This window comes from Bombyx mandarina, chromosome 13, assembly GCF_030267445.1.
Source record: "Bombyx mandarina strain Sakado chromosome 13, ASM3026744v2".
In the NCBI taxonomy this organism is placed as follows: Eukaryota; Metazoa; Arthropoda; class Insecta; order Lepidoptera; family Bombycidae; genus Bombyx; species Bombyx mandarina.
The window spans coordinates 6,999,809-7,025,540 of NC_143220.1; the positions used below are offsets into that span (position 1 = coordinate 6,999,809).

Sequence of the window (25,732 nt, forward strand, 5' to 3'; positions counted from 1 at the left end):
CGTCCACCCATCTAAGCAATAAAAAAAAGAAAAAAAAAATACCTTAAGTAGAAATATCCTATTTCACACATTATTTAATTTTGTATAATATCTTGATTAATATTACATTTCTTCTAAAAGATTATGTAAAAATAGGTTTTTCTTTATCAAATCACAATAATTTACACATCGGAATCCATTTAAGCCACACATATTTAATTGTATTTCTCACATTTTCAAAGACTTGTGGACTCAAAAAAGGTCAGTTATATTCTATTAAGCGATGCGACTGCCAGGATTGTACTGCGGACAACTGTAAAGTCCTAACACAAAGAATGGAGAAATTTACTAATATTAGATAATAAAAAAAAAAATCCTAAAACTTATAAAATTGTAGCATGACTGGTTGGGTCGCGAAGGTTGCTTACACTCTGCTTATTTCTGCCGCGAAGTGGATATGTATTCTGTTTCAGTCGTCTCAGTGCAACCGAAGTACACTACCGACTTCGACTTCACGTATCAGCTCTTTACACTGTGATGTCTCTTTTAACACAAGATGGACTGTGAACTAAATCTATATAATATTAATACGTGAAGCAAAAACGTTGTATCCCTTTTCACGAAAATTGCACGGACGGAGGAGTATGAAATTTTCCACATTTATAGAGAATATAGAGAAGAAGTGCACAATACTAATATTTTTTTTAATAATGCATAAAACTTACATTAAATCAATAAAGAAAACATTACACACACTAAATACCATGTATTTGACGCAGACACGCATGCATACCATTTATTGTCAAACTTTTGTTCTTGACGTCTGTGGTCAAATTGAGAATAGATTAAATATTGTTTGTCTTTATTAATATTTTTTTATAGTGTAGCCCGAGATTTGTGATTATAGAAGTATAAAATACAATCATAATAGTGTACAAACTTATTATACAATTCCAATTAATTAAAGTCGAATTTCGACTACTACGGGACCTCTAGTTAATCAAAAAATCACCACTTCATTTGTAAGAAATGAATATCTATACTTCTATACTAATATTATGAAGAGGAACGATTTGTTTGTTTGTATTGAACAGGCTCCGAAACTACTGAACCGATTTGAAAAATTATTTCACCGTTTGGAAGCTACACTATTCCCGAGTGACATAGACTATAATCTTTTTTTAAAAACTCCAATAGTGTAACCCCAAGGTGTAAAAAAATTACCTAAAATATTATTTATAGCGCGTACGCTGCGAAATCTATCGATGATAAAATAAAATAATGTACTACGACTTTGTAGAAAACATTATTATTTACAAAAAATGTTGCGACAACATATGTCTAACTATTATAGTTATGCAGCAATAAGAGTTGTTTTATTTAAAAAAATAAAACAACGTCAAATATCGTTGAAATTTTTGTTCAAGACCCGAGCGGAGCCGGAGCGGGCCGCTAGTTAGGAAATAAAATTATTATTATTATCAATAAAAACACAGTATCTGTGTGTGTGCATGCGTGGATATGTATGGTTGTGTGTACATGCATATACAATTTTCTACACATTTATGGGCTACATTCTTTTCAAATAAAACAATAAAGTTATATGAACGCTTACATTTTTATTTCGCGATATAATGTTTTCTGTAACTAAACAATGGTATTGATTTTAGTATTCATTTTAAGTTTAGATTTCGTGCGTTGTCAGCAAAGGTTTACAGTCACTAATTATTTGGAGAGCAGACTTGCGTTGGTAATTATAGTATATATTATTTTATAATTTGAGTAATTGCTTGTAGTAGGGTGCATTGAGCCAATACTTTTTTTATTGCTTAAATGGGTGGACGAGCTCACAGCCCACGTGGTGTTAAGTGGTTACTGGAGCCCATAGACATCTACAACGTAAATGCGCCACCCACCATTTCACTCGCCATTTCTTGAAGACTTTTCACTCTGTCTCAATCTGATATTCAAGTTGTGATGTTTGTTTAGTCCCCATAACTACCTAATATCAGATAACGCCGTGAACTATAATAAATAATATCGAGGGATATAAAGCCATTTGGTTAAAGCGACATTTCTGCAAATTCACACCAGAGCCATTTAGAGTTTCAAAATTTGGACGTCATAACAAGAAAACTTCTTCAGCTATTTGAATAGGGTAATTATTAATTGAAGTTCAATTAAAAGCATCGAACTATTGATTCTAATAGCAAATAAAACGCACCCTTAATTACAAATATAAATGTCGCGTATAAAGTAAACATCGACATATACATAATACTAGTTATACTATAAATAGAAATTATTTTTATTCGGGATTTTCATAGTACTTCTTTTCCACGAATTTTGTAAAATCAATCATTTTAATAGGTAATTTTTTTATCATTTCAGGACGCATTGAAACAGAGTAAAAATGAAAACATGATAGTCTCGACGTTGCCACTAAGGTTTTCATTGTGTAAACTCGCGTCTGTGGCTAAAGACGATGCAAAAACGGAACTACTGTCAGCTTTGGGATACAAATCAGATTTCATGGTAATTATATACTTTCAGAGCCACTTTACTAACTCCTGACGCATAATAATGATACATTTATAATATAGACATAATTAAAACTATTTGTCAACTCAAAAACTGCAAATAATTCGAAACGACAAAAATAAATAAATAAATAAATAATAGTTTAAAAAAACTAACAAAATACTATTTTATAGAAAATCCAACTAAAAAATTGAACAAAAATAATTATAATAAATAAATAAAAAATTAAACGCTTTTTTACAATAAAACCATTTTTCTTACACTATTTTTAATTCAAATTTATTATCTATATTTTAGTTGAATTTTAATTTTTTCAATATTTTTTCAAATATTGAATTGTCATCGGTTCTTATCGAGTTAATCCGACGTTTTGAAGGGGGTCAAAATCATGTTTAAAGATTCCGTTACAAACATACGTACGTCTGAAGCTAATCAAAGCGTATTAAAAAAATGACAACTATGAACGCGAAATGAAGCCTATAAGTAGCATTAACGGTAGGCAGCGGCTTGGCTCTGCGCTTGCAGATTGCTGACGTCTATGGGCGACGGTAACCACTCACCATCAGGTGGACCGTATTCTCGTCTACCTACAAGGGCAATAAAAAAAACTACTTGTAAATTTTAATTTAAAAATACCTGTATTTCTGAGGCATTTGAGAATTCAGCCTCACGTCGTAATTATAAGGTCTGATTCAAAGCAAAAGTTATCTTTATTTATTTATTACAATAGACTGTGACAATACGGTTAAATGCAATAGTCTCATTCTATTTGCCAAAAAAAATTTATTTTTTTTTTGCTTAGAAGATAATGCAAGCTTCAGAGCTAGGCGGTTTACCCAGTCTTTGATGACTGGGTGAATCGTGGCGAAGGACGTCTCACCTTTCGTCTGGTGCAGGTGCTGACCGGGCACGGATGCTTCGGGAAGTACCTGCGCCGGATAGGGGCTGAGCCGACGACGAGGTGTCACCATTGTGAACACGACCTGGACACGGCGGAGCATACGCTCGCTGTCTGCCCCGCTTGGGAGGTGCAGCGCCGTGTCCTGGTCGCAAAGATAGGACCTGACTTGTCGCTGCCTGGCGTCGTGGCGTCGATGCTTGGCGGCGATGAGTCATGGAAGGCTACGCTCGACTTCTGCGAGTGCACCATCTCGCAGAAGGAGGCGGCGGGGCGAGTGAGGCAAAGCTCTCCTCACTACGCAGAAACCCGCCGCCGCCGAGCAGGGGGTCGGGACCGGGGTCGTATCCGTGACCTGGCCCCCTAAGAGCTAGGGGTCCCACCCGTTTTGTGCGGGGAGAGACCCAGACGTGGGGTGGCGTGCTTTGCACGCTCACCCGCAGTAGGAAGCCGGGTGATGGTAGACCGCGTTCCCCCGACCGCTCTGGGGGAAGGTGTAACGCGGCGCCATCAAAGCGGGCTCTCGGCCCGCTGAACGAGGGAACCGGTGGTCGTGTCGCTGGCGGCGGTCCGGCGTCCGTGGGACGGTGGGATGGATGTGATTTGCTCTGCGTCAACCCTGTCCCGTCGTTTCAATAGCCCCGACTGGGCTCCGGCCCGGTCCGAGGTAGGGCGCCGGTTGTGAGCTGCAGGAGTTTTTAGTGAGGTTCAACTCCCACACACATGTGTATCTCATGTGTAAAAAAAAAAAAAAAAAGCTTCAGAGCTGCCAAAAAAGTATTCAGAATATTTTTCTTTATTTAAATCATCAATGATAAAAGAGAAAAGTAAATGTTTAAGTTGAACCTTAATCTTAGGCTCAGTGAATAATTACTCACACACATAAGGTCGAATTTTGTTTATTAAGCGAACACTCTTCAAATAATACTAGTAAACTGATAGCAACCAGTGAGAGCACTTTTACATTAGTGATTTTCTACTTTCTTCACTATTTTTAGATAAAAACCTGTTACACAGGCATTAAAGAGGTACTTGATTTTTTGAAATGGTCAGATCTTTTGATGTTCAATAAAATATACGTGAACTATACTGATGACTTCGAAACAAAATTCATAGCCAATTCAAGCAGTGCTTATGGAGTGCAAGTGGATAGGGTTGGTTTCAATACACCGTCTAGTGCCATATCATTTATCAACCGCTGGGTAAGTTTAAGTTTAAGATGCACCGGTGTTCGAATCTCAGGCGGGTACCAATTTTTCTAATGAAATACGTACACAACAATGTTAACGATTGACTTCCACGGTGAAGGAATAACATCGTGTAATAAAAACCAAACTCGCAAAATTATAATTTGCGTAATTACTAGTAGTAGGACCTCTTGTGAGTCTGCACGGGTAGGTACCACCGCCCTGCTTATTTCTGCCGTGAAGCAGTAATGCGTTTCCGTTTGAAGGGTGGGGCAGCCGTTGTAACTACACTGAGACCTTAGAATTTATATCTCAAGGTGGGTGGCGCATTTATGTTGTGGATGTCTATGGGCTCCAGTAACTACTTAACACCAGGTAGGCTGTGAGCTCGTCCACCCATCTAAGCAATAAAAAAGAGTGTTTTAAATTTTTTCCCTACATTTTATGATCTATACACGAGCACAACTGTGGTGGTATGGAATGTTAAAGCTGATTTAAAACCAGTTTCGACTATAGGTGGCTTGAATTTTTTACTTAGCTTGGAATAGATTGACCATGTAACCGATTGAGGTTGTTTCGCCGGTTTTGTTCAAAACTGTGGTTTATTCTGAAAGAGTTTGTTGCCTGAACATTAAATATTGACTCGTAAGAGTTTGCATTGACAAGTTCAAAGCTGGAAAAACAATAACAAATGATTCAGTTAACCTTTATTAGACAGATAGCAACAATTTTTTCAAGTCACTTCAAATTATAGACATTTTATATATAGTAATTTTGTACACAGTAAGTTTGTTAAAAATAATATTAGGTATATTATTATTATAATTGTGAAACAGATAGAAAAAGCTACTTACAGTAGAATCAGAGAAATCCTTGACCATGGAGACATCAACCAGTCGACGAGAATGATTTTAATCAGTGTTGCTCATTTTAAGGTAAGATTTTATCAAGCTTTTATTTTATTGTACTTACTACACATGCCGGGTCTTTTTTAATTCTGATAAGTATTCGTACATACATACTCACGTTTGGTTCAATGAGGTTTATTAAGTTTATTTATTTATTGCTTAGATGGGTGGATGAGCTCACAGCCCACCTGGGTGCTAAGTGGTTACTGGAGCCCATAAACACCTATAACGTAAATGCACCACCCACCTTGAGATATAAGTTCTAAGGTCTCAGTATAGTTACAACGGCTGCCCCACCCTTCAAACCGAAACGCATTACTGCTTCACGGCAAAAATAAGCAGGGTGGTGGTACCTACCCGTGCGGACTCACAAGAGGTCCTACCACCAAATTGACAAACCCCTTGTGGTGGTCTTGTAACATTTATATATTTTCAGGCAACATGGGAATTTCCATTCGATGTCAGAATGACTGCGGACAAAATATTTCATTATCAGAATAAATCTACTACTAAAACGCCAATGATGATGAAACACAACGAATTTCTATTTTACGACGATAAACTGAACAACTTACGTGTACGTGGGAAATCTTAACATAATACATATTAAACAAGAAAAAAGGACATTAATAATTTTATTGATGAGTCAAATCAACTTATTTCGAATAGATTTGATTTTGTTTACGTTTCAATATATATTTTTTATTGGTTAGGTCAATGAACGTGCTCACAGCCCACCTGGTGTTAAGCGGTTACTGGGGCCCATAGACATCTACAATGTAGCTGCACTACCCACCTTGAGATATAAGTTCTAAAATCTCAAGTATAGTTACTCAAGTATAGTAATATCTCGTGTTTGTAGACTAATTTCACTAGAAGTTAAATGTGTACAAACTTCACATGTGGATGAATCTACCTGTGTCACCGGATCCCATTAACATCACAACGTGAATACCGTCACCCATCCTGAGCTCGTTACGCGATCGAAATCTCAATGGAATTGTAAATAATGTCCGCTTCCAAACTAGGTTGCAATACTGTTTTACGAGCTCCTATCCTACGTGAAGCGTCACAGCAAAAATACATAGAGTGGTGGCTCCTATACGGTGGGCTCTCATGATACGGTACCATCAGTAAAGAACCTGATAAATAAAGGACTTATATTTTAAAAATTTACGTTAGGTACTGACCATTACGCTCGGGAGTTTTGGAACATCTATTACGTACATCATGCCAGATGATCAAAAAGGTCTACCGGGACTTTTTGAGAAACTGGCTAAAGAATCCAACTTCGTTAAGAACATAAAAAAGATGATGACTCGGACTCGAATGAGGATAGGTCTTCCACGCATGAAGATTAAAACAACTATTGATTGGATTAAACCTCTTCGACAAGTATGGAGATAAAAAAATGAACAATTTCATGACTATCTATTCACAAGTGTTTTTTTATGATTTTCTAATGTAAAATATTTAATTAGGAGAATCTTTTGCATTAAAATAAATAATTCCGAGGTACGAAAGGAAAGTAGCGACATAATTACTCCACGTCAGGCCGACCATATGTTTGTCTAACTAGTAAGACAATGGAAAAAATACTTTAATACTTTCATCAAAAATCCTCAAAGTACATACGCCTCCTCATGTAACAAAGTACAAAACAGGAAAAACCGGAGTTCCTTCGTAGACTCAGAGACTCCAAATGATGAATGATAAGGGAATTAACAATGGCTCTTCTGCGTGTAGAGTTTTAAATTTTTTTATTGCATAGTTGGGTGGACGAGTTCACAGCTCACATGTTGCTAAGTGGTTACTGGAGCCCATGGCCATCTACAACGTAAACGCGCCACCCACCTTGAGATATAAGTTCTATGGTCTCAAGTATAGTTACATAATCGATGGTGTCATTCAAACTCGAGTCGAAGGTGACGGGATTGATTAAGAGGTTTGTCTCTATAGCATTTTGGGCTAAGCTCACATCAGACTTACCCAGTGATGGAAAACTGGGTTTGTAAAAATTCCTCTCGACAACCTAAAAGCGTTTCAGGTATCCGCCAACTCTAGTAAATAAGCCTTCTTCTTCTTCTCAGTCGGACACTCTTGTCAGAGTGGCCGTGGTTGCGTTGACGCTGTATGTGCAGTAGGACCTGTTAGGTCGCCCATGCTCCCAACAACCGTCCTCCAGGCAATGCGCTTCCAAGTCTGGCGGTTCGAAGCGTTACGAGTACATTCGACCATAGTGGACTCAGTTGCCTTCTTTATTAGGTCAGTCCAGCGGGTCGGTGAGCGGCCGCGTGATCTTCTGCCTTCCACCTGGCCCTGGACTACCAGTCTCTCCATCGAGTGCTCTTTTCTGGAGATGTGACCAAAGAATTTTAAAACCCTCAGTTGCACTGTTGACGAAAGTCGGTCTTTGATAGCGAGTTCTTTGAGGATGGATGCATTGGTGCGGAATGCCATCCATGGGATCTTCAGGAGGCGTCTCCAGCACCACATCTCCAGTGCATCGATTTTACGGCGATCCTGCAATCTTAGAGACCAGGTTTCGGCTCCATAGAGAAAGATTGGAAACACAAGACATTTCATCAATCTGACCTTAGTCTTCTTGGTAATCCTCCTATCCTTCCAAATCTTTCCCAGCCGTTCCACTGCTGACCTGGTAATGGCGCATCGTCGTCTGATTTCTTCACCACATCCTCCAGTGCTTGAGATAGCAGAGCCGAGGTATATATATAATAAGCCTTCTATCTTACGCTAAATCTATAATATGTTTTGAAAAATACTGCTGCTTAACTCAACAGCTAGGCGTCAACCAGATCTTCAATGAAACTACATTAAATTTTGAATCAATATTAAAAAGCAACAGCAAAATAAAGAATATGTTCGTGAACAAAGTCAAGCAGAAGCTGTTTTTGGAATTAGACGAGATGGGTGTATCCAGGCACAGATCTCCTTTAGGTAAACAGACATAGAAATAAATAATATAATATAACAGATATATAACAACATAAGTATTTCATAATGATAGTTATAAAGGTTGTCGTGGCCCGAAGGCCCAGTGAACTCGTATCAAGCGATACGCGTTTACCTAGAGAGCTCAGTTTAGCTAGAGAGAAAAGAAACAATTTAGGAAGGAAGGATGGTGAAAAAATGGGCGCGATAAAAAATAACTTATTCTCAAAGTGGGCAGTAGGAAAAATAAGTTTGGGAACCCCTGGTCTATACCATGAGGTCCGTGCCACCCATGACCGAACATTGTGGAGAAAAATCACATGTGTTCGCGATCCTCAGCAGTGAGGGATCTATGAAGAAGAAGAAGAGGGGCTCTGCACACCATGTCCTCTTATCATGCTGTAGCTATCTTGTATGACTTCCAATCAAAACCCTACGATTTGGCATGAGTTTTATGACCGACCTGACATCAACTGCCCTTAGGTTACAACTCCAGTAGTATATCTATTGCAATGCTTCCTTAAGGGAGGACTTTTCTGTTTCCACTTTTGATGTTTTTTATTTCGACCATTTTTTGGTGCTATAATTTGCTTTTTATATTATGAAGACTCATATTACACTTTACATGTTCAAATACCAAAAAGATAAAAATGACACCTTTTTTTTGTCTTTCTTGATTCTTTCTGTATTTTTAGTCAAAGCGACTTTGACACTTTACCGTGTGATAAACGAATAACATCATGTTATAAATATCAAATACCCAAAAAATATAAATTGCATAATATCAATATAATTTGGACGACGAGATTGACCTTGCTATATCTACGGGCTCCATTGTCCATTTAACGCCACGCAGGTCATAAAGCCCACTGAGTTTCTCGCCGGATCTTCTCAGAGGGTTACGCTTCCGATCCGGTGGCAGATTCTGCGAAGCACATTCTTGTTAGGGCCAATGTTAGCAACACTCCGGTTTGAGCTCCGTGAGCTCACCTACACGTTAGGGCGAAATTTGCTGGTATAGCCTCCCAAAGCAATCAGCATAAGTTAAAAAAAAATAGGTCATAAGCTTCTTAGCTTAATTCATATGAATTAAAAATAGGAATGGAAAAACCCCTAGCTTGACAGGTACTCCATTCGTTACACAATTTCTAATACCTTACAGTTGCCATGATCTCTGTAAACCAACCATTAATGTGTTTTCAGATCCTGAAATGATGAGCCAAGATCGAGTCATGCTTGGTCCCGGGATCAACGTACTAGAATTTATCCTGGACCGCCCATTTTACTTCATGGTCACATTGTCCCTCGAGAACGTCCAACATGATTTGTTTAATGGGGTGTTTTATGGACCTTAATTAAATGTTCTGTCTCTTGTCCTTAATTTGATAATACAATTGTAGCACCACCACGATTGTGTAACTACTACTAAATGCACAAACCTATTTGTCAAAAATAAAAATAAAGACTTTACTTGAAATGCCAACAACAATTGTACCTAGTCGTACACTGTAATTGTACACTGTCGAACCCTTAGAAACTCGAGAGGACAAATATACATTCATGTTTATTTGCACGGATAAGAAGAATTGGCAAATCAAAAATGGAAAAGTTGAAACGCCTTTTGCTACACTAAATCTGCCCAGCGTGTTCATGCTAATGGGAGTTGGTGTTGCTGAACTGAAGCCCTATGAAAGATAAATACGATCGCAGTCTACACGTCAAGTTACGGAGTCTGAAGACGCCACAACATAAATTTCGTAGTCCATTTTAAGCTGATGAAAGTCGATATACTGATAGCAATACAACAATATTATGTAAGCTGTAAGAAGCAATAGCTTTGCACAGAAACGAATAGGCGGGACTTCGGTTATCTCTACAACTTATACCACATGTTTCGGGAGCGGTACCTTTAATTTTAGTGCATGGAGTTTGCTGAGAGCTAGAACATTTTCTTCTACAAACTAGATTTCGCAATTGGTCTTTGCTTGGCCATAGGTATAATGCGCAGGCCGTATGCTTGTCTGGTTCCAAAGGTATGAAAAGTATATACATAATCAACAAATGTTCACGATTGACTTCCACGGTGAAGGAATAACATCGTGTAATAAAAATCAAACCCGCAAAATTATAATTTGCGTAATCACTGGTGGTAGGGCCTCTTGGGAGTCCGTACGGGTAGGTACCACCGCCCCGCCTATTTCCGCCGTGAAGCAGTAATGCGTTTCGGTTCGAAGGGTGGGGTAGCCGTTGTAACTATACTGAGACCTTAGAACTTATATCTCATGGTGGGTGGCGCATTTACGTTGTAGATGTCTATGGGCTCCAGTAACAACTTAACACCAAGCAATAAAAAAAGAAAAAAGAAAAAAAAAGTGCTATGTAATAGTGCAAACAACAAGCAAAGTCATAACAAAATACAATAAAAGCTTATACAAAATCAATCTAACTACCGCGAATCAAAGGCTAATGAAAGTAATTCGATGAAATTAAATGAAAAAAAAAAGAAAATTACAAGCTATGAAATCGACAATAGCTAACTAAAGGGGCACGTGTCGACACGTGTGTCATAAATAAATGCCTCTAACGAAGGGTTGCACGACGAAAGGGTCAAAAATTCGTTTGTGATCAATTACTGGAAGTTAATTGCGTTAGTAATTTGAATTGCATTAATCACTATTATTACAAAAATGAATAATTCATAAATTTCGAAATTCTTACATCAGCAATAAATATTATTTCTCGTTCATAAATTGATAGGCTCATGAAGAATTCCCTTTATTAAATGTGTACCTGGTATCAGTTTGAACAACAATATTTCGTCGGTTTTTCTGAAACTCAATCAATCTCTCTAGATAACGTATAGAATATCAACTTAAACCCATCGTTAGTAGATTATTAAAAAAGTGAAAACGTTGTATTGTTGAGTTGTAATTAAAACCCCTAATGTCTCAAAGCAATGTTTATTTAACTATAGACAAAAACTTATTTGAGAGAGGTCTTGATACTGATTCCGGGTACGGTCTATGGAAACGAGGGTCCACGTAACCCCTTCAATCCAGTGGCACTTTGTATGCATGACAAATTTACAATTTAACTGAATACAAACGAGCTGTATAATAAGCATTGAGAACAATTATTGTTGCCTTAGGGGCGTCTGAAATTACCGGAGTTGCTATGCTAATCTCTTGTTGTTTCCTTGGTTCCGAGGGTTGTAGCTGCGACCAACGCACTAGTATAGTTCAACGCACACTCTTTTTACCTGACTGACAGCCATGTTATTGCCTAAAAAGGTTTCCTTAGTTACCACACTGAAAATATTGGCAGAATATTCTTTCTCCTCTTCTCTTGTATGTATATGTCGGCGTTGCGCCAGGGTTTTCACACATAAGGTATTTTACAATGAAAACACAATACAATTCTATAAAACTTTAATATTACTTGTTTACTACAAAAAGCCAAGTCTTAGTTCTTACACAATTAGCCATTTTGTGATGGTTATAGCCACTACAACTTCTTTAATACAAACAAATGTAATTGCTGCGAAATAATTTACAAAATATGGCTTAATATTCACAATACATATTTTAGTGATTTTTGCATGATTCTGACATTAATTTACTTTATATAAATTACTTTTAACTAATATAAACTAACATTGTTATTATCCAGCCTAATAATAGATGGCACCAACAACATCATTGCATAACAATTACAATACTTAATTAAATTGTTACTGATAATTATAATATAAATTATTATTAATATTTATGCTTTATTAATATTTAATTATTTATACAGTCATTTGTGTTTTTAAACAAAAATATAAACATTAAACATATTCTGAACATTTTCACATCAAAAAAGTGTCTGCTAATTATTAAATATGGTAGAATAACAGTTTCATGTTGCTAATAATAAATAAACAATAACATAGAAACTATATATTATTATGTTAATTATTGCCAATAGTGGTGTTTGCGCCCATATATACGATTAAATGACGTGACCAGCTATAAATTTTATCAGAAAATTTTAGTACTGTATCAACGGCTGGTGTTCAGTCAAAGGCGAAATTTATATTGCATTGAAATAACTAATCTTCATACTTCACGTATATATCTTATCTTCAAATAAATGTTGTGTGGCTGAATCATAAAATAAAATTCTTCTTAACTCAAATTAACCAACAAATACGAAGATCTTAAAGCGTCGCTTGGAGCAGGGGCGTCTAAAGCCAAGATCTCCGGGGTAAGTCTGACAGGTGACCCGTCCCGGGGGACTCAATTACCCGGACTCCGAAACCGTTCAGTTGCACCGGATAAAGGTACTCCTGACTTCATCACGACTTTAACCTTATTGTTTTATGATATTTATTTTATCACTAATAGTTTTCAGTGGTCCCACTCATGTCACATTCAGAATTATCACTTTAAACGCAGACCTGCCTTGATATATTTAAAAATATCGGTTTCTTAATATGCCTCAGAATTTCATTAATCCAGCAAGTTTAGTGTTACAAGAGTATATCGCGGCTCTTAATTACATAGTATTTTTACTATATTGTCTGGTATGAACTAATATCAATAGAAAAAGTTGAGGGCAAAAAGTTTATTATAATATAACTTCTAGTATATTTGCTTGAAAATCGACCAAATAATTGAGCAGACAATTATATAAACTAGAGGCAAAACAATTAAATACAATATATTATACTTGTTTCCGTTCCTCCGCTTGCGGAACTATAATTGAGTGCTATTAATAGGAATACGATATTATTTATTTTAATAACAAAACCGAAACATAGTAAATAAATCTATTATATTCAAATTTGGACCATTGGACAAATACAGTTAGTTTTATAACACTTAAAGATTCTTAAAGAAACTACAGATCAATAAAAAATATATAAGTTTCAATCACTGAAATTTTCTTCACTTTTCGGAACTTTTAAAATTTCACAATTTTTTCTCCAATCGATCGAAAACGATGCTGAAGAACCCAACATTTCCAACGTTGTCTTAGATTTCATCTTAAACGGATTGAAATACACAAAACTGTTTTGCATACTATACAAGCCCTGCAAGGTCCCATAGGTGCTCTTAACCGAAGTCTAAACACCATAAGCCTACCATTAATTTTGCCAACAAACCTACCAACCGCACCTAGATTGTGCCACTACGTACGGTGCACAGAAAAATCGCGCGCCGCTCGCTAGCTGACACGAGGTCATTTGTTAATTCGCTGAAATATGGCGGCAGGCGACGGCCATTCATTATAAGGCCGAGTCGGTCGCGCCACACGTGTGCGCGGTACGGTGCGCACAACAGAAATGCATTGACACTTGCATATTAAGTAATTTATCATTTTATAGAAAGTTACGAACCCTTCTATCACAGTGTTAGCTATTAACAATTGTCATATATAAACATCAGTGCTGTAGTGCTCCTGTGTTTGATAAGAAAATAAAAATTGTTGAAATATATGTTCATCATAAAACCTGACAATGCAGAACATAAGCTTTTAAGTTAAATAAGCAACTAGTTTAGTGATATATATGTACTACTCCTTCCACTACTATTATTACAACAATTTACGCAAGAAAAATAAGAAGTCGCATGTTTTTCATAAACTAAACTTGATAAAGGGGTTTTTTTAAACAAACTTCCTAATCAGTTGGAAACCTGAAAATGTTCACATCATTCATCAGTGACAGCGGAATCAAATGCGATGAAAGAATTCCTTTTATTTCATTTTCAAGTATCACATGATATATTTTTACTATTGACTTGTTAAGATTTGTTATCTCTGTTATATATTGATCTCTGTAACAAAAACCTTTACCTCAAATTTAAATAGTAACTTGATTTTTTTGCCAGTTTTTAGCTATAGGAGGAGAAAAATATTATTTTTATTATTTTGCAGACTGTCCATAGATTCAGTGCAATTGCAGTTCGAAACAGTAATTCTGGTAGCCGTCTCTTTCATTCCTTGCGCAAATGAATGTCCTTATCTCGCTCGTGCATGTCGCGTAGGCTGTATTTCATTACATTGTAATATATTACTCGGGATCTTGTGAAACTAAACATTATGACGTCATTGTTAAAAATTTTAATGTGAGTAAAAATATATTTAAATGATTAAGACATACACACAAAATAGAACAAGATTCCTTGTTGCCTCCAAATGCAATTAATAAATTTTAATGTTTTTACCTACCTATTCCCTGGTAGCCTAAGGGGCTATTTCAGCTACGCCCGGAAGGGTTGGTGAGCTCATCAGCTCAACCAGAAAGAATTTGCTAACACTGGCCCTAGCAAGAGCAGTGCTTCGCAGAATATATCACAGGATCTGAATCGCGACGCGCTGAGAAGATCCGGCCAGAAACTCAGTGGGCTTAAGCATCTGTATTGATGTAACCGTTTTTTATTTACTGGTTTTCTTTATTGGAATCGCTTATGGCTCATCTGGTTCTAAATAGTTACCGAAAATACCACAATATTCCCTGAGAACAGAAGTCGAAGTTTTAGTTATAATAATATATATATATATCTCTCTCTCTCTCTCTCTCTCTCTCTCCCCAAGCTGGTATTTTGAAATAGTTCCCGAAACACTAATAGACACATACTAGAGTAGGTTAGCTATTACCCAATACAGTTGAGACTTCGGTCTCCCGTCTCAAGGCTCTTTTAAATACTTGATTGATTTTAAAAGGCGTTTAGATAATTTCATTAGTTTCATCTAGTATCATAAATAAACAATATAAATTGCAAAATAACATCAATTAACTAATTACGAATTTTATATCTTGTAAATTGACAACTTGTCCTGTAGCAGCGACCGTTGTGTTTACGGCATCAACATTAGTATTCGGGTGATCACTCGCAGTTGAATATTGAATGACCCTCGGGTAATTGACGATTATGTGCTTGAAATACAATTCCATATTGTACGTGTTAAATTTATTGTTGCGACCGACATTCGATTCGAAACTCGAAAAGCAGATTTGAATAGATTTAAAAAATGAACTAATGTTCCAAAATCGGCGCTTTTATTTGTGGAATAACTTCCTTTTTCGTTATTGATTCTTGAATTATGTTTTGATAGTCTCGGACTTAATGATTGAAGGATTACTGGTGGCCCGGAGGTCTTCCCAGTTTCACCAAGACAGGTGGGCGAGCAAAGGCTCAGCCAGGAGGGGTGGGATTTACTAACAGCTACCCGAGCGCCTCCGAAGGAGACCTAACAGCTCAAGAGTAGCTGCTTCGCGAATGAATCTACTACCGGATCGGAATCGCGACCCGCTGAGAAGATCCGGCGAGAAACTCAGCGAGCTGATTCATGGGTTAGGTTGCACGGCGAACTCTTTGTCGAGTTCGACGAGTACGGTTACCGAGGTCCCTAAGCCTGCTCCTAGTGTTAGAGCTGAAGGCGTCTAATGCAAAGGTTATTGGATCTGATGGATCCGTAAGGACGTGTCTAGGGCGTCGACGGTGACTGGCTCCTGCGTGATCAGGAATCGGGGAGTAGTCAGCGGCGGCAACGATAAGGCGATTATCATGACGCATAGCCTTATCGAAGTACCGTTCCGACGCTGACTTCGTGTATTTCTGGATAGATTCGAGGCCCAGGTCGTCGTGTAGGTCTACGTTCCACTTAAGAGGCTACCGTCACTCTTGACATTGGATATCTCTGAGCCATTGTCACAGCTAAGGACTAAACGTCGTTTGAAGGTAATTGCAAAACCACTCAGAAAATGCGTTCAAAAGATTCTGAACCGATTCAAATCAAATCAAACAAGGACAAGGGTATTACGAAAAGACCACAGTGAAGATATGCTTCCTGTTAGCAGGGTATATAGGTATATTGATAAGTTCATCAGTTCCCAAGTAGATTAATTCCGGGACAGACTATAATTCTCAAAGAGACCCTTTGCTGAGATCAACCAAATATAGACAAAATATAAAGAAAAGTCTCACAAAATCGCACAAAGTAACCGATACCCTACGCAACGCTGTCGACTTCTAAATTCGTAATTTATTCGTAAACTTTGTAATCTGTGAAGCGAATCGTGTTAGGAGGCGAAAATTCAGCTCCCTGCAGAACTTGGTTCTTGCCTCGAGTGTTTATTAACTCAGTTTATTGGCGAAAATATTCAAGGATTTTGTGCGCTAGTTGTTTTGATATTAGGCAATTTTCGAGTTTCATTATACCGTTAGTTTGTGTTGCAGAATTAGAATGTTTATTACGAGTTTTGAATGCTGTTCACTAGCATTTAAGCCGAACGCTAGTAGCTGAACAATTTGTAGCGAAACAAGCTTCTAATCTCAACTGGGTAGTATGCTTTAACTTACCGATAAAACGTAACATATTTATGTCACATGTCAGGTGTTTAATTTTTTATTTGTTCGTTATAGGGTCTTACATAGAAATAACCTGTGTTATGCTCTTTCTTCAAGCAAGGTTTAAAAGACAGCGGCTTGACTGCGGCCCTGGCCACACTGACAAAGATATGGCTTTCTCCTGGTATTGTCGGCGTCAACGGGCAGTGATGACCATTTCACCGCATTTGTCCGCAAATTCATTTGTACTTCTATTTGCAATAACTCTGCGTGCACCTATGTTCTTTTTCTGGGTAATATTTACCATGAAATTATCAAGTAGTAATGGGTGGTTAGAAAAACATTGACTAGACATCAGAAAAAAAAAAATATCATGAAATTTACTGCTCTAAATTATTGACATATTACCAGTTGACGGTTAGCGTGGTATAGACATGTGATGCGTAGAGAGAAGATGCATGTGACTAAGAGATGTATGGGAATGGTAGTGCAAGGTAGAGGGGGAAGAGGTTGACCGAAGAAGACATGGGTGGAGTGTGAGAATGACGATATGAGAGAGAGAGAAAGAGGAGTGAATGTTGAGATGACAGCTGATAGAAGAGAATGGAAGAGAAAAATTAGCTGTGCCGACCCCACCTATTGGGATAAGATTGAGAAAAAGAAGAAGAGAAATAATTGACAAATTATAATAGGAACCTTCGGAACCAAAACTAATTCATTTATAATGATGTTTACTATACTACAATTTACATCTAGTAGCAGCGTCGCATAGAAGCACGGACCATTGGAGTGGTATTAATTAAACGGATGCAGACCAATAGCCGTCTGCATAGTTCACTGTTTGTCTTCAAATTTAAACTAATTTGCGTGTCTTTTGTTACAAGTGCAACTAACTAATGTTTAAGTGATGGAATTCTAATCGAAACGGGACACTGTAATTGGCGGTTTTAGGTAAATGCAAGGTGTTCGAACAATTTTCATTTTGTATAAAGTTCTTTGATTACAGTGCTGTTTGATATAAAGTCTACAAAAATCTTAAGTCATTATATTATCAAGTCAAAATCTTAAGTCATTATATTATAAGCATTCACATTGTTTTACCTAAAAATATTGGTAAATTAGTTTGTTTCTGTTAGGACGTGCATAATTAGAAACAATTTAGTAGTTCAATAGTACATATTTTATAATTTTCAAATTAACATTATATTCTGACATATATCAGTTCGCACAGACTAATCATAGATAAGTTTGCTCATCGAACTTTACCTTATTAACACCTCCCCTCAAAGTCGTGAGCTCTTAACTACAGACATCACAGACAATTATGATTATTCCATCATTCCTAAATTGTTCATGCATTCATAATGCTTCGTCCCACATAAGCCCTTGGTCAAAATATCAGCAGGCATTTTGTCTGTACTCAAGTATTTCAAATCAATCACACTCTGTTCACACATATCTCGACCAAAATGGTGTCTAACATCAATATGCTTAGTGCGAGAATGATAGCTTCTACTCTGTGCAAGCTTCATAGCACCCTGGTTGTCATTAAATAATGTCACACAACCACATTTTACACCAATATTATTTACCACATTTCTGAGATACATAGCTTCCTTAGTTGCTTCAGAAAGCGCCAAGTACTCGGCTTCTGTGCTCGATAATGCAACGGTACGCTGTTTTCGTGCTTCCCAGGTAATTGGGGCACCTGCTAAAATAAATGCAAAACCGGAATATGACCTTCGATCAATCGTATTTGCACCCCAGTCTGCATCAACTACACCAAACAATGGTACACCTGTCCTCTCATACATTAAGCCGAAAGTTGATGTACCTTTCAAATACCTCAACACTCGCTTAGCTGCCTTCCAATGCTGTACATCATAATTAGTGTTAAATTGGCTTAAATAATTTACAGTATAAGCTATATCCGGTCTGGTAGATACAGCCAAATACATAAGGGCACCTATAAGGTTCTGGTAAGGGTACTGACTCATAACATCATTGTTTACACTGTTGGGTTTTTCTAGTTTAACGTTCACATCCATAGGTGTTGATATAGGTTTACAATCACTCATACCATAACGCTCTAATACTTTATCTATATACGCACCTTGCTTTAAATACACTCTATGCTCCTTATCACGTGAAAATTCGATACCCAAACAAGTACTGATTTTGCCCATATCCTTCATTTCAAAGGAATTAGATAACTGATGCTTAACATCATGCAACCACACCTCATCATTAGTAGCTAGGATAATGTCATCTACATAAATAGCAATTAACATCATTTTTTCATCCCTTTGCGCAACAAACACACAAGGTTCTTGTGGTAATGCTTCAAAACCAATATTCTTCAACCTTCCTACTAACTTTTTATGCCACTGTAATCCTGATTGACGCAAACCATACAAATACTTCTTTAACAAACACACATTATTCTCACACTCATTCAATGTTTCGTTCCAGCGTTTAGCTGTATGAAGTATATTCTTATCTCTTATAATATTTCTTTTTGATCCAATATTTTGGTTTGCTAGTACACTTTCTAAGACATCTGATAGTTTATCTGGTATTTCCATGAATACATCTTCTTCGAGAGTACCATTCAAGTAAGCTGTTACTACATCCATTTGATGCATCTCTAATCCTAACTCAGCTGACACTGCAGCTATGAGTCTCACAGATGAAGACCTTACAACAGGAGAAAAGGTTTCGTAAAAATCCTCCCCTGGCCTTTGAGAACATCCCTTTGCAACAAGCCGTACTTTCTTCCCTGTATTCTTTGTTTGAAATACAAATCTGCTACCAATCGCTTTTCTATTTTTCGGTCGTGGGACTATTTCCCATGTAACATTCTTTAATTGTGCCAAATACTCGTCTTCTAAAGCCCTTCGCCATTCAGGTTCGTCATCAGTCTTTTCTATTTCTTTCCATGTTTTAGGTTCCATAATCGCAATTCCAGCTGTCGTTTCTTCATTATCTACTTCATACTCCGATTCAGTTTCACTCTCTGTACTGTTAGTAGCTGGTTTATACTCTTTGCGCGGTCTTCCCACTAAGCCAGTACGAACTATCCTTGGTCTTCCTCTCCCTCTCATGGGGTTTGTTTTTCGATCTTCCTTCTTCTGATCATGTCTTTTCAATTCAACGACTATCTTCGAATCATCAAAACTCTCTTCTTCATCATTTCGTATTTCTTTATACTCATGACAGAATGCTGTCTCGTTCATAAACTTCACATCGCGAGAAATGACGATCCTTCTAGTCTTAGGATCATGTATTCTGTAAGCTTTAGACTCAGTATCATAGCCCATAAATATTCCAAGCTCTGAACTTGATTCGAATTTTCCCTTCTGCGTTCCTTTGTTTTTATAATACGCTTTCGATCCAAACAAGCGCATGTAGATTACGGTAGGTTTCTTTCTTTTCCACAGGGTAAATGGTATTTGACCATCAAGAGCTGCAGTTGGGCACCGGTTCCTTATGTAATTAGCAGTATTAATTGCTTCAGCCCAAAAAACAGGAGGGCTTCCCGCCTGACGCATCATAAAACGGGCCATCTCTAGCAGTGTCCTGTTCTTTCTCTCCGAAATCCCGTTCTGCTGAGGCGTATAAGGTGCCGTCAACCTCCGTCTTATTCCTTCTTTCTTCAAGAAATCATCAAAGTCTTTGTTAATGTATTCTCGACCGTTATCAGATTGTAGATTTTTGATCTTCTTTCCTGTCAATTTTTCCACGTAAGCCTTGTAATCTTTGAAAACTTGAAGTACGTCGCTTTTATTAGCAATAAAGTATACTTCACACCATCTTGATTTGTCGTCGATGAACGTGACAAAATACTTTTTACCGCCCATAGACTGTTGTCTCATTGGTCCGCACACATCAGTATGCACGATCTCCAATAGTTCACTTGTACGATCTTCGCTTCCTTTAGAAAAAGGCGTGCATGTCTGTTTTTCACTTATACATATTTCACACTCTGACAATTTTTCGTTGTCCTTCAATGATAGGCCATGGACAAGGCCATTTTTCGCCATTGCCTTCAAATCACGCTCGTTAAGATGGCCGAGGCGCTCGTGCCACAAATCTATAGGTTTTTTCACCATTTCAACATTATTGACATCATCTTGGCTCATTCGAACGTGGTATAAGTTACCAACTCGATCCGCTCGCATATGAACCTTATTATTGTCATCTATGACAATTGCATAATTTTTATTGAAGCGAACTTCAAACCCGTGATCTGTCATCTTCGCAACTGATAATAAATTGGTTCGTAGATCCGACACGTAGAACACTTTTTTAATATCAACATGGCGCTTTTCGCTGCCTGTGTCTACCATAATACTGACTTTTCCTGAGCCGCTAATTTTTGTAGTTTTACTATTAGCCAAATTCAAGTCTGTATCAACTCGAGTAAAATCTTTAATCAATTGTTTGTTGTTACACATACGTCCCGTACATCCACTGTCAATACACCATACAGGAGCTCTCTGCTCGGCTATCATCGCCTCTTTGGTGGTACTTACTAACATATTTGTCTTGTGCTCATCATCACTATTACATTCTGCTTTATGTGAGCTTTGTTTAAGCTTACTCACGTTTTTAGTTCTGCACTCTCTCGCCATATGCCCAAGACGACCGCAACGATAGCACTCAATGTTTTTATTTGTGTGCTGTTCGAAGTTCTTCTTCGGGTTGGCATTTGATTTAATGTTGGTACGCTTGACGAACATAGCCCTCTGGTCTATTATCTTACTCTTCTGACCTTCATAATCCTCGATAATCTTCACTTTCAGTACATCAGTTGATGGTAAATCATCACGCGATTCCATTGCTGTTCGAAACATTGAGAACGAATCCGGTAAACTATAAAGTAATAAAATAGCAAGCAACTCATCTATCACTATCAATCCGATTTCTTTAAGCTTCTTAACACAGTCGAAAAAATCAGAAATATGTTTTCGTATGTCACCATCTTCTGGCATACGGTTTAATACAAGTCTCTTTAGTAATGACGCTTTTCGCGCTGGCCCGCTTGACTCATACATAGATTTCAACTTGTCCCATATTGCTTTAGAGGAGTCTAAACCATCCAGTGCAATTAACTCGCTCGGGCTGACAGCTAACAATATGTCCGATTCGGCTTTTCCGTCCATTTTATTCCATTCAGAATATTTAGAATCTGAATGTATTGGTTTAGGTATTTTTCCTGATACGTATTCCCACAAATCATTCTTCTTCAGAATAGCTCGCATGTGAATCTTCCAGGTGTCATAGTTATCACCCGTAAGTCGATCAATCTTAATATTAGAAGTCATTTTGTAGTTTCTTCAACTTCAAAAAATCAGGAAATAATTGACACAACGGATTACGCCTATTAAAACAATTAATCGTTAAATCATTTCTATTTCACTTTCTGCAAACGTCCTGGGCCCATAACCTGTTAGGACGTGCATAATTAGGAACAATTTAGTAGTTCAATAGTATTTTATAATTTTCAAATTAACATTATATTCTGACATATATCAGTTCGCACAGACTAATCATAGATAAGTTTGCTCATCGAACTTTACCTTATTAACAGTTTCTACATTTTATAATGTTGCAGATTATTGTGTAACTGTTGTAATTCATGAGTTGAGCTGTGATGTTTGATCAATACCAAACACTCGTCAATCAAATCAATATCAAATTAATATTACCCTTGTGTTTTTATTGATTGATTTTTTAACTAATATCGTACTTTGTACATTTGTTCAATATCCTGACAGCAATATAATCTATCTTGTCCTGCCTATGTCAATCTGAGGTACTCAAACATTTATAGATTACTAGTGGTCCCGCAGTAGTCGAAATTCGACTATGATTAATTGAAATTATAATTTTGAACATTATTATGGTTCTATTGTCAAATACTTCTATAATTACAGATTTCGCCAAGACTACACTTTAGACAAATAATATTAAAGATAAACTATAATAACCTATTCTCAATTTGACACACAGACTCTAAGCAATAACAAAAATTTGACAGTAAACAAAGAGTATTTGTGTGTGTGTGTGTGTGTGCGTGTGTGTGCGTGTGTGTGTGTATGTGTGTGTGTGTGCGTGCGTGTGTGTGTGTGTGTGTGTGTGTGTGTGTCAAATATATGGTAGTGTGTGTAATATTTTTTTATTGATTTAATGTATTATTAATGCATAACTTAAATAAAATATTAACATTCTGCACTCCTTCGCTATGTTCTCTATAAGTGTGCGAATTTCATACCCCTTCGTCCGCGCAATTTTCGTAAAAAGGGGTACCAAGTTTTTGCTTCACTTATTAATATATAGATTACACCATCGATAAAATATTTGTGCATACAGAGATACGTTATTTTGATGGAAATCTGCAATGCCATAAAACCAAGCCGCATCCGCAGTAATTTCCAATGATAACCGTTTAGAATACATAAATTATTATCGTGCGTAATTCACCCCGACACGGTCGTTGGATGAATGTGGACATGACAATGTCGCCCGTCAACTAGTTAGCGACCGCAAACACCGAATGTGAACTGTGAAGCGTAATACGTAAATATTCTTATTGTCATTCGGTTGTTGTTCATTTGCGTTATTATCTATGAATCGTTTTGGCAATAGTAAAATCAATTTATTTGCACATTACTCGTATAGATACGAGTATATTGCCTAATGGTTAATTTTATAATTTCTAACGCTTCAATTATTGTACAATTGTCGTGGTTACGTAATTTTTCTTGAATTATTTATTTTGTAATTAATATGAATACAAGAATAACACTATCTTTATATATAAATAGTTTTGGAACATACTTATAAAAAAAAAACAAGTCATCACGGTTATTTAAAAAAAAACCATAGCACTAATGAGTTATAGCTTTTGCCGTGAAACACTCATGAATCCCATGTTCAATTATATAATATCGATTTGTCTGTACTATTATGAGTTTCATTTCAGGTCCTGAGTGGACAGTAGCAGCCATCGTAATGTCCAGTTACGTTATTACCTCAATGTGCTCCATGTTTCACATTAAGTTTTGTAAACCGCCGTGCTGAGATCAGCTACGATTGCCTGTTGCATTTACGTAATAAGTCAAGGGGCGCAACTCATCGAACTGCAATTAGTCGTATTTTGTTTGATTTGCAACATATTTCGTTAGCAAAGATTAATCTGATAAAACGAATTGTAATGTACTAAAATCTACAAAGTGAGTTGGATTCGTTTATATAAATAAACTAGCTATTGCCCGCGACTTCGTCCGCGTGGAATAGTTCACAAATAATGCTTTATTTTAGATCAAATTTGGTTAGCATAAAAACGTTATAGTGCGCCAACCATAACATATAGACATATGCTGTCGCTGACTTTTTTTTAGATCTTTTAAAGGGAAACAATTCTGTGATACATTATTTTAGCGGAACTTAACCGTTTCTGCAGCGCACGCAGCGGAAGTTCTCGAATGGTAAAAACAACCCCGATTTTGAAACATTCTTTATTGGTGCTCCACTTGTATTGGTCTTAGCGTGATGTTATATAATCTATAACCTTCCTCAATAAAGGGGCTATCTAACACTGAAAGAATTTTTCAAATCGGACCAGTAGTTCCGGAGATTAGCGCGTTCAAACAAACAAACTCTTCAGTTTTATAATATTAGTATAGATATGAATTTGGATAATTAAAACTTATTTAACATTCCGAATACTCTACAGTTTTCGTGGTCACGGACAGCTAAGAGTACTTCAAATTATTCAAGATTCGCGAAAAATAAATGACAATAAAAAAATGTGAGCTCTTGAAACATTTTTCCGGTTATGCTACAGTTATTGTTGGAGCTTCACAGGAGGTTTCTTATTTATATTCTTCTTGTTAGTCGTTTGCACTTTTGGCAGAGTAGTCGTGCCTGACACCTTAGAACTTATATCTCAAGGTGGATGGCGCGTTTACGTTGTACATGTCTATGGGCTCGTGTAACCACTTAATATCAGGTAGGCTGTGAGCTCGTCCATCTAAACAAAAAAAAAAGATAAAAAAAACTAGTAAAATTAAAGACGCAAATGAAATTGATGTCCAATTTGAGAATCATTGAGCTAAGCCAACAGATAATATTAGCACTGAATACACCAAAAAATCAAACGAATCACGTACTCGAACGATATTAATAATTCATGTGACACGACCATTTCACACCGCAGCACGTTGGCTCATTTGATTTCACTTAATTGTAATTGGCGTTTTTACGTTGGATGTTTGAGCTGCATTCGAATGTGACCAATTTAAAGAGAGCTCTATAGACGCAGACATATTGAACGCGATAATTTTTTTTAAACATATCTAAAAAAAATTATATTTTCCGATTATTAGGTAATCAGAGTAATCATTGCGTTGTATATTCGCTTATTTAAGATTTAATTTGTGATATCGCTAGAACACAATATATTTATATAAAAGACTAGCTGACCCGGCAGACTTCGTAGTGCCTCAATTGATACATAAAAGACCTAAACTTTTGTATAAAATAAACTTAAAACAAACAAAAGGAATCCGTCCGACGGGGGACACATCAAAGGAAAAACAAAATTGTTATTTTTGTTTAATTCGGAGCATTTTCAAATTTATCTACCTTTTAAACCTTCTCTGCACATCCACGAATAATTCAAGACCCAAATTAACCAAATCGGTCCAGCCGTTTTCCAGTTTTAGCGAGACTAACGAACAGCAATTCATTTTTATATATAAAGATAAATAGATAAATAATTGCTCCGTGAAGGAGATGCTCAGAACGAAACCAATCCTTTCAACTGAGACTTCTCAAAGAATGTAGCGGCTCTCATATCGTAATTTGTATGCGCTCCGGTAACCAATTAATTCTCGAAGGGCCGTTACATTGAGTCATTGC

At 36.9% G+C, this 25,732-nt stretch overlaps 1 protein-coding gene across 1 annotated transcript; it reads left to right on the forward strand.

The window, feature by feature from the left end:
- Positions 1–1,633: 1,633 nt before the first annotated feature.
- serpin-33 (serine protease inhibitor 33) lies at positions 1,634–9,901 on the forward strand. Its single transcript, XM_089732527.1, has 8 exons — positions 1,634–1,729; positions 2,371–2,514; positions 4,417–4,620; positions 5,442–5,540; positions 5,950–6,090; positions 6,696–6,908; positions 8,315–8,471; positions 9,669–9,901. The coding sequence occupies exons 1-8, from the start codon at positions 1,634–1,636 to the stop codon at positions 9,818–9,820; spliced, it is 1,206 nt and encodes a 401-aa protein (XP_089588653.1). The 3' UTR covers positions 9,821–9,901.
- Positions 9,902–25,732: the final 15,831 nt, after the last annotated feature.

Excerpts from the sequence above, each read along its gene's own strand:
- serpin-33 (XM_089732527.1), top strand. The coding sequence starts at position 1,634 with ATGGTATTGATTTTAGTATTCATTTTAAGTTTAGATTTCGTGCGTTGT. Across the intron at positions 1,730-2,370 it reads TGGAGAGCAGACTTGCGTTG|GACGCATTGAAACAGAGTAA; the intron begins GTAATTATAGTA and ends TTATCATTTCAG. Across the intron at positions 6,909-8,314 it reads GGATTAAACCTCTTCGACAA|CTAGGCGTCAACCAGATCTT; the intron begins GTATGGAGATAA and ends TTAACTCAACAG.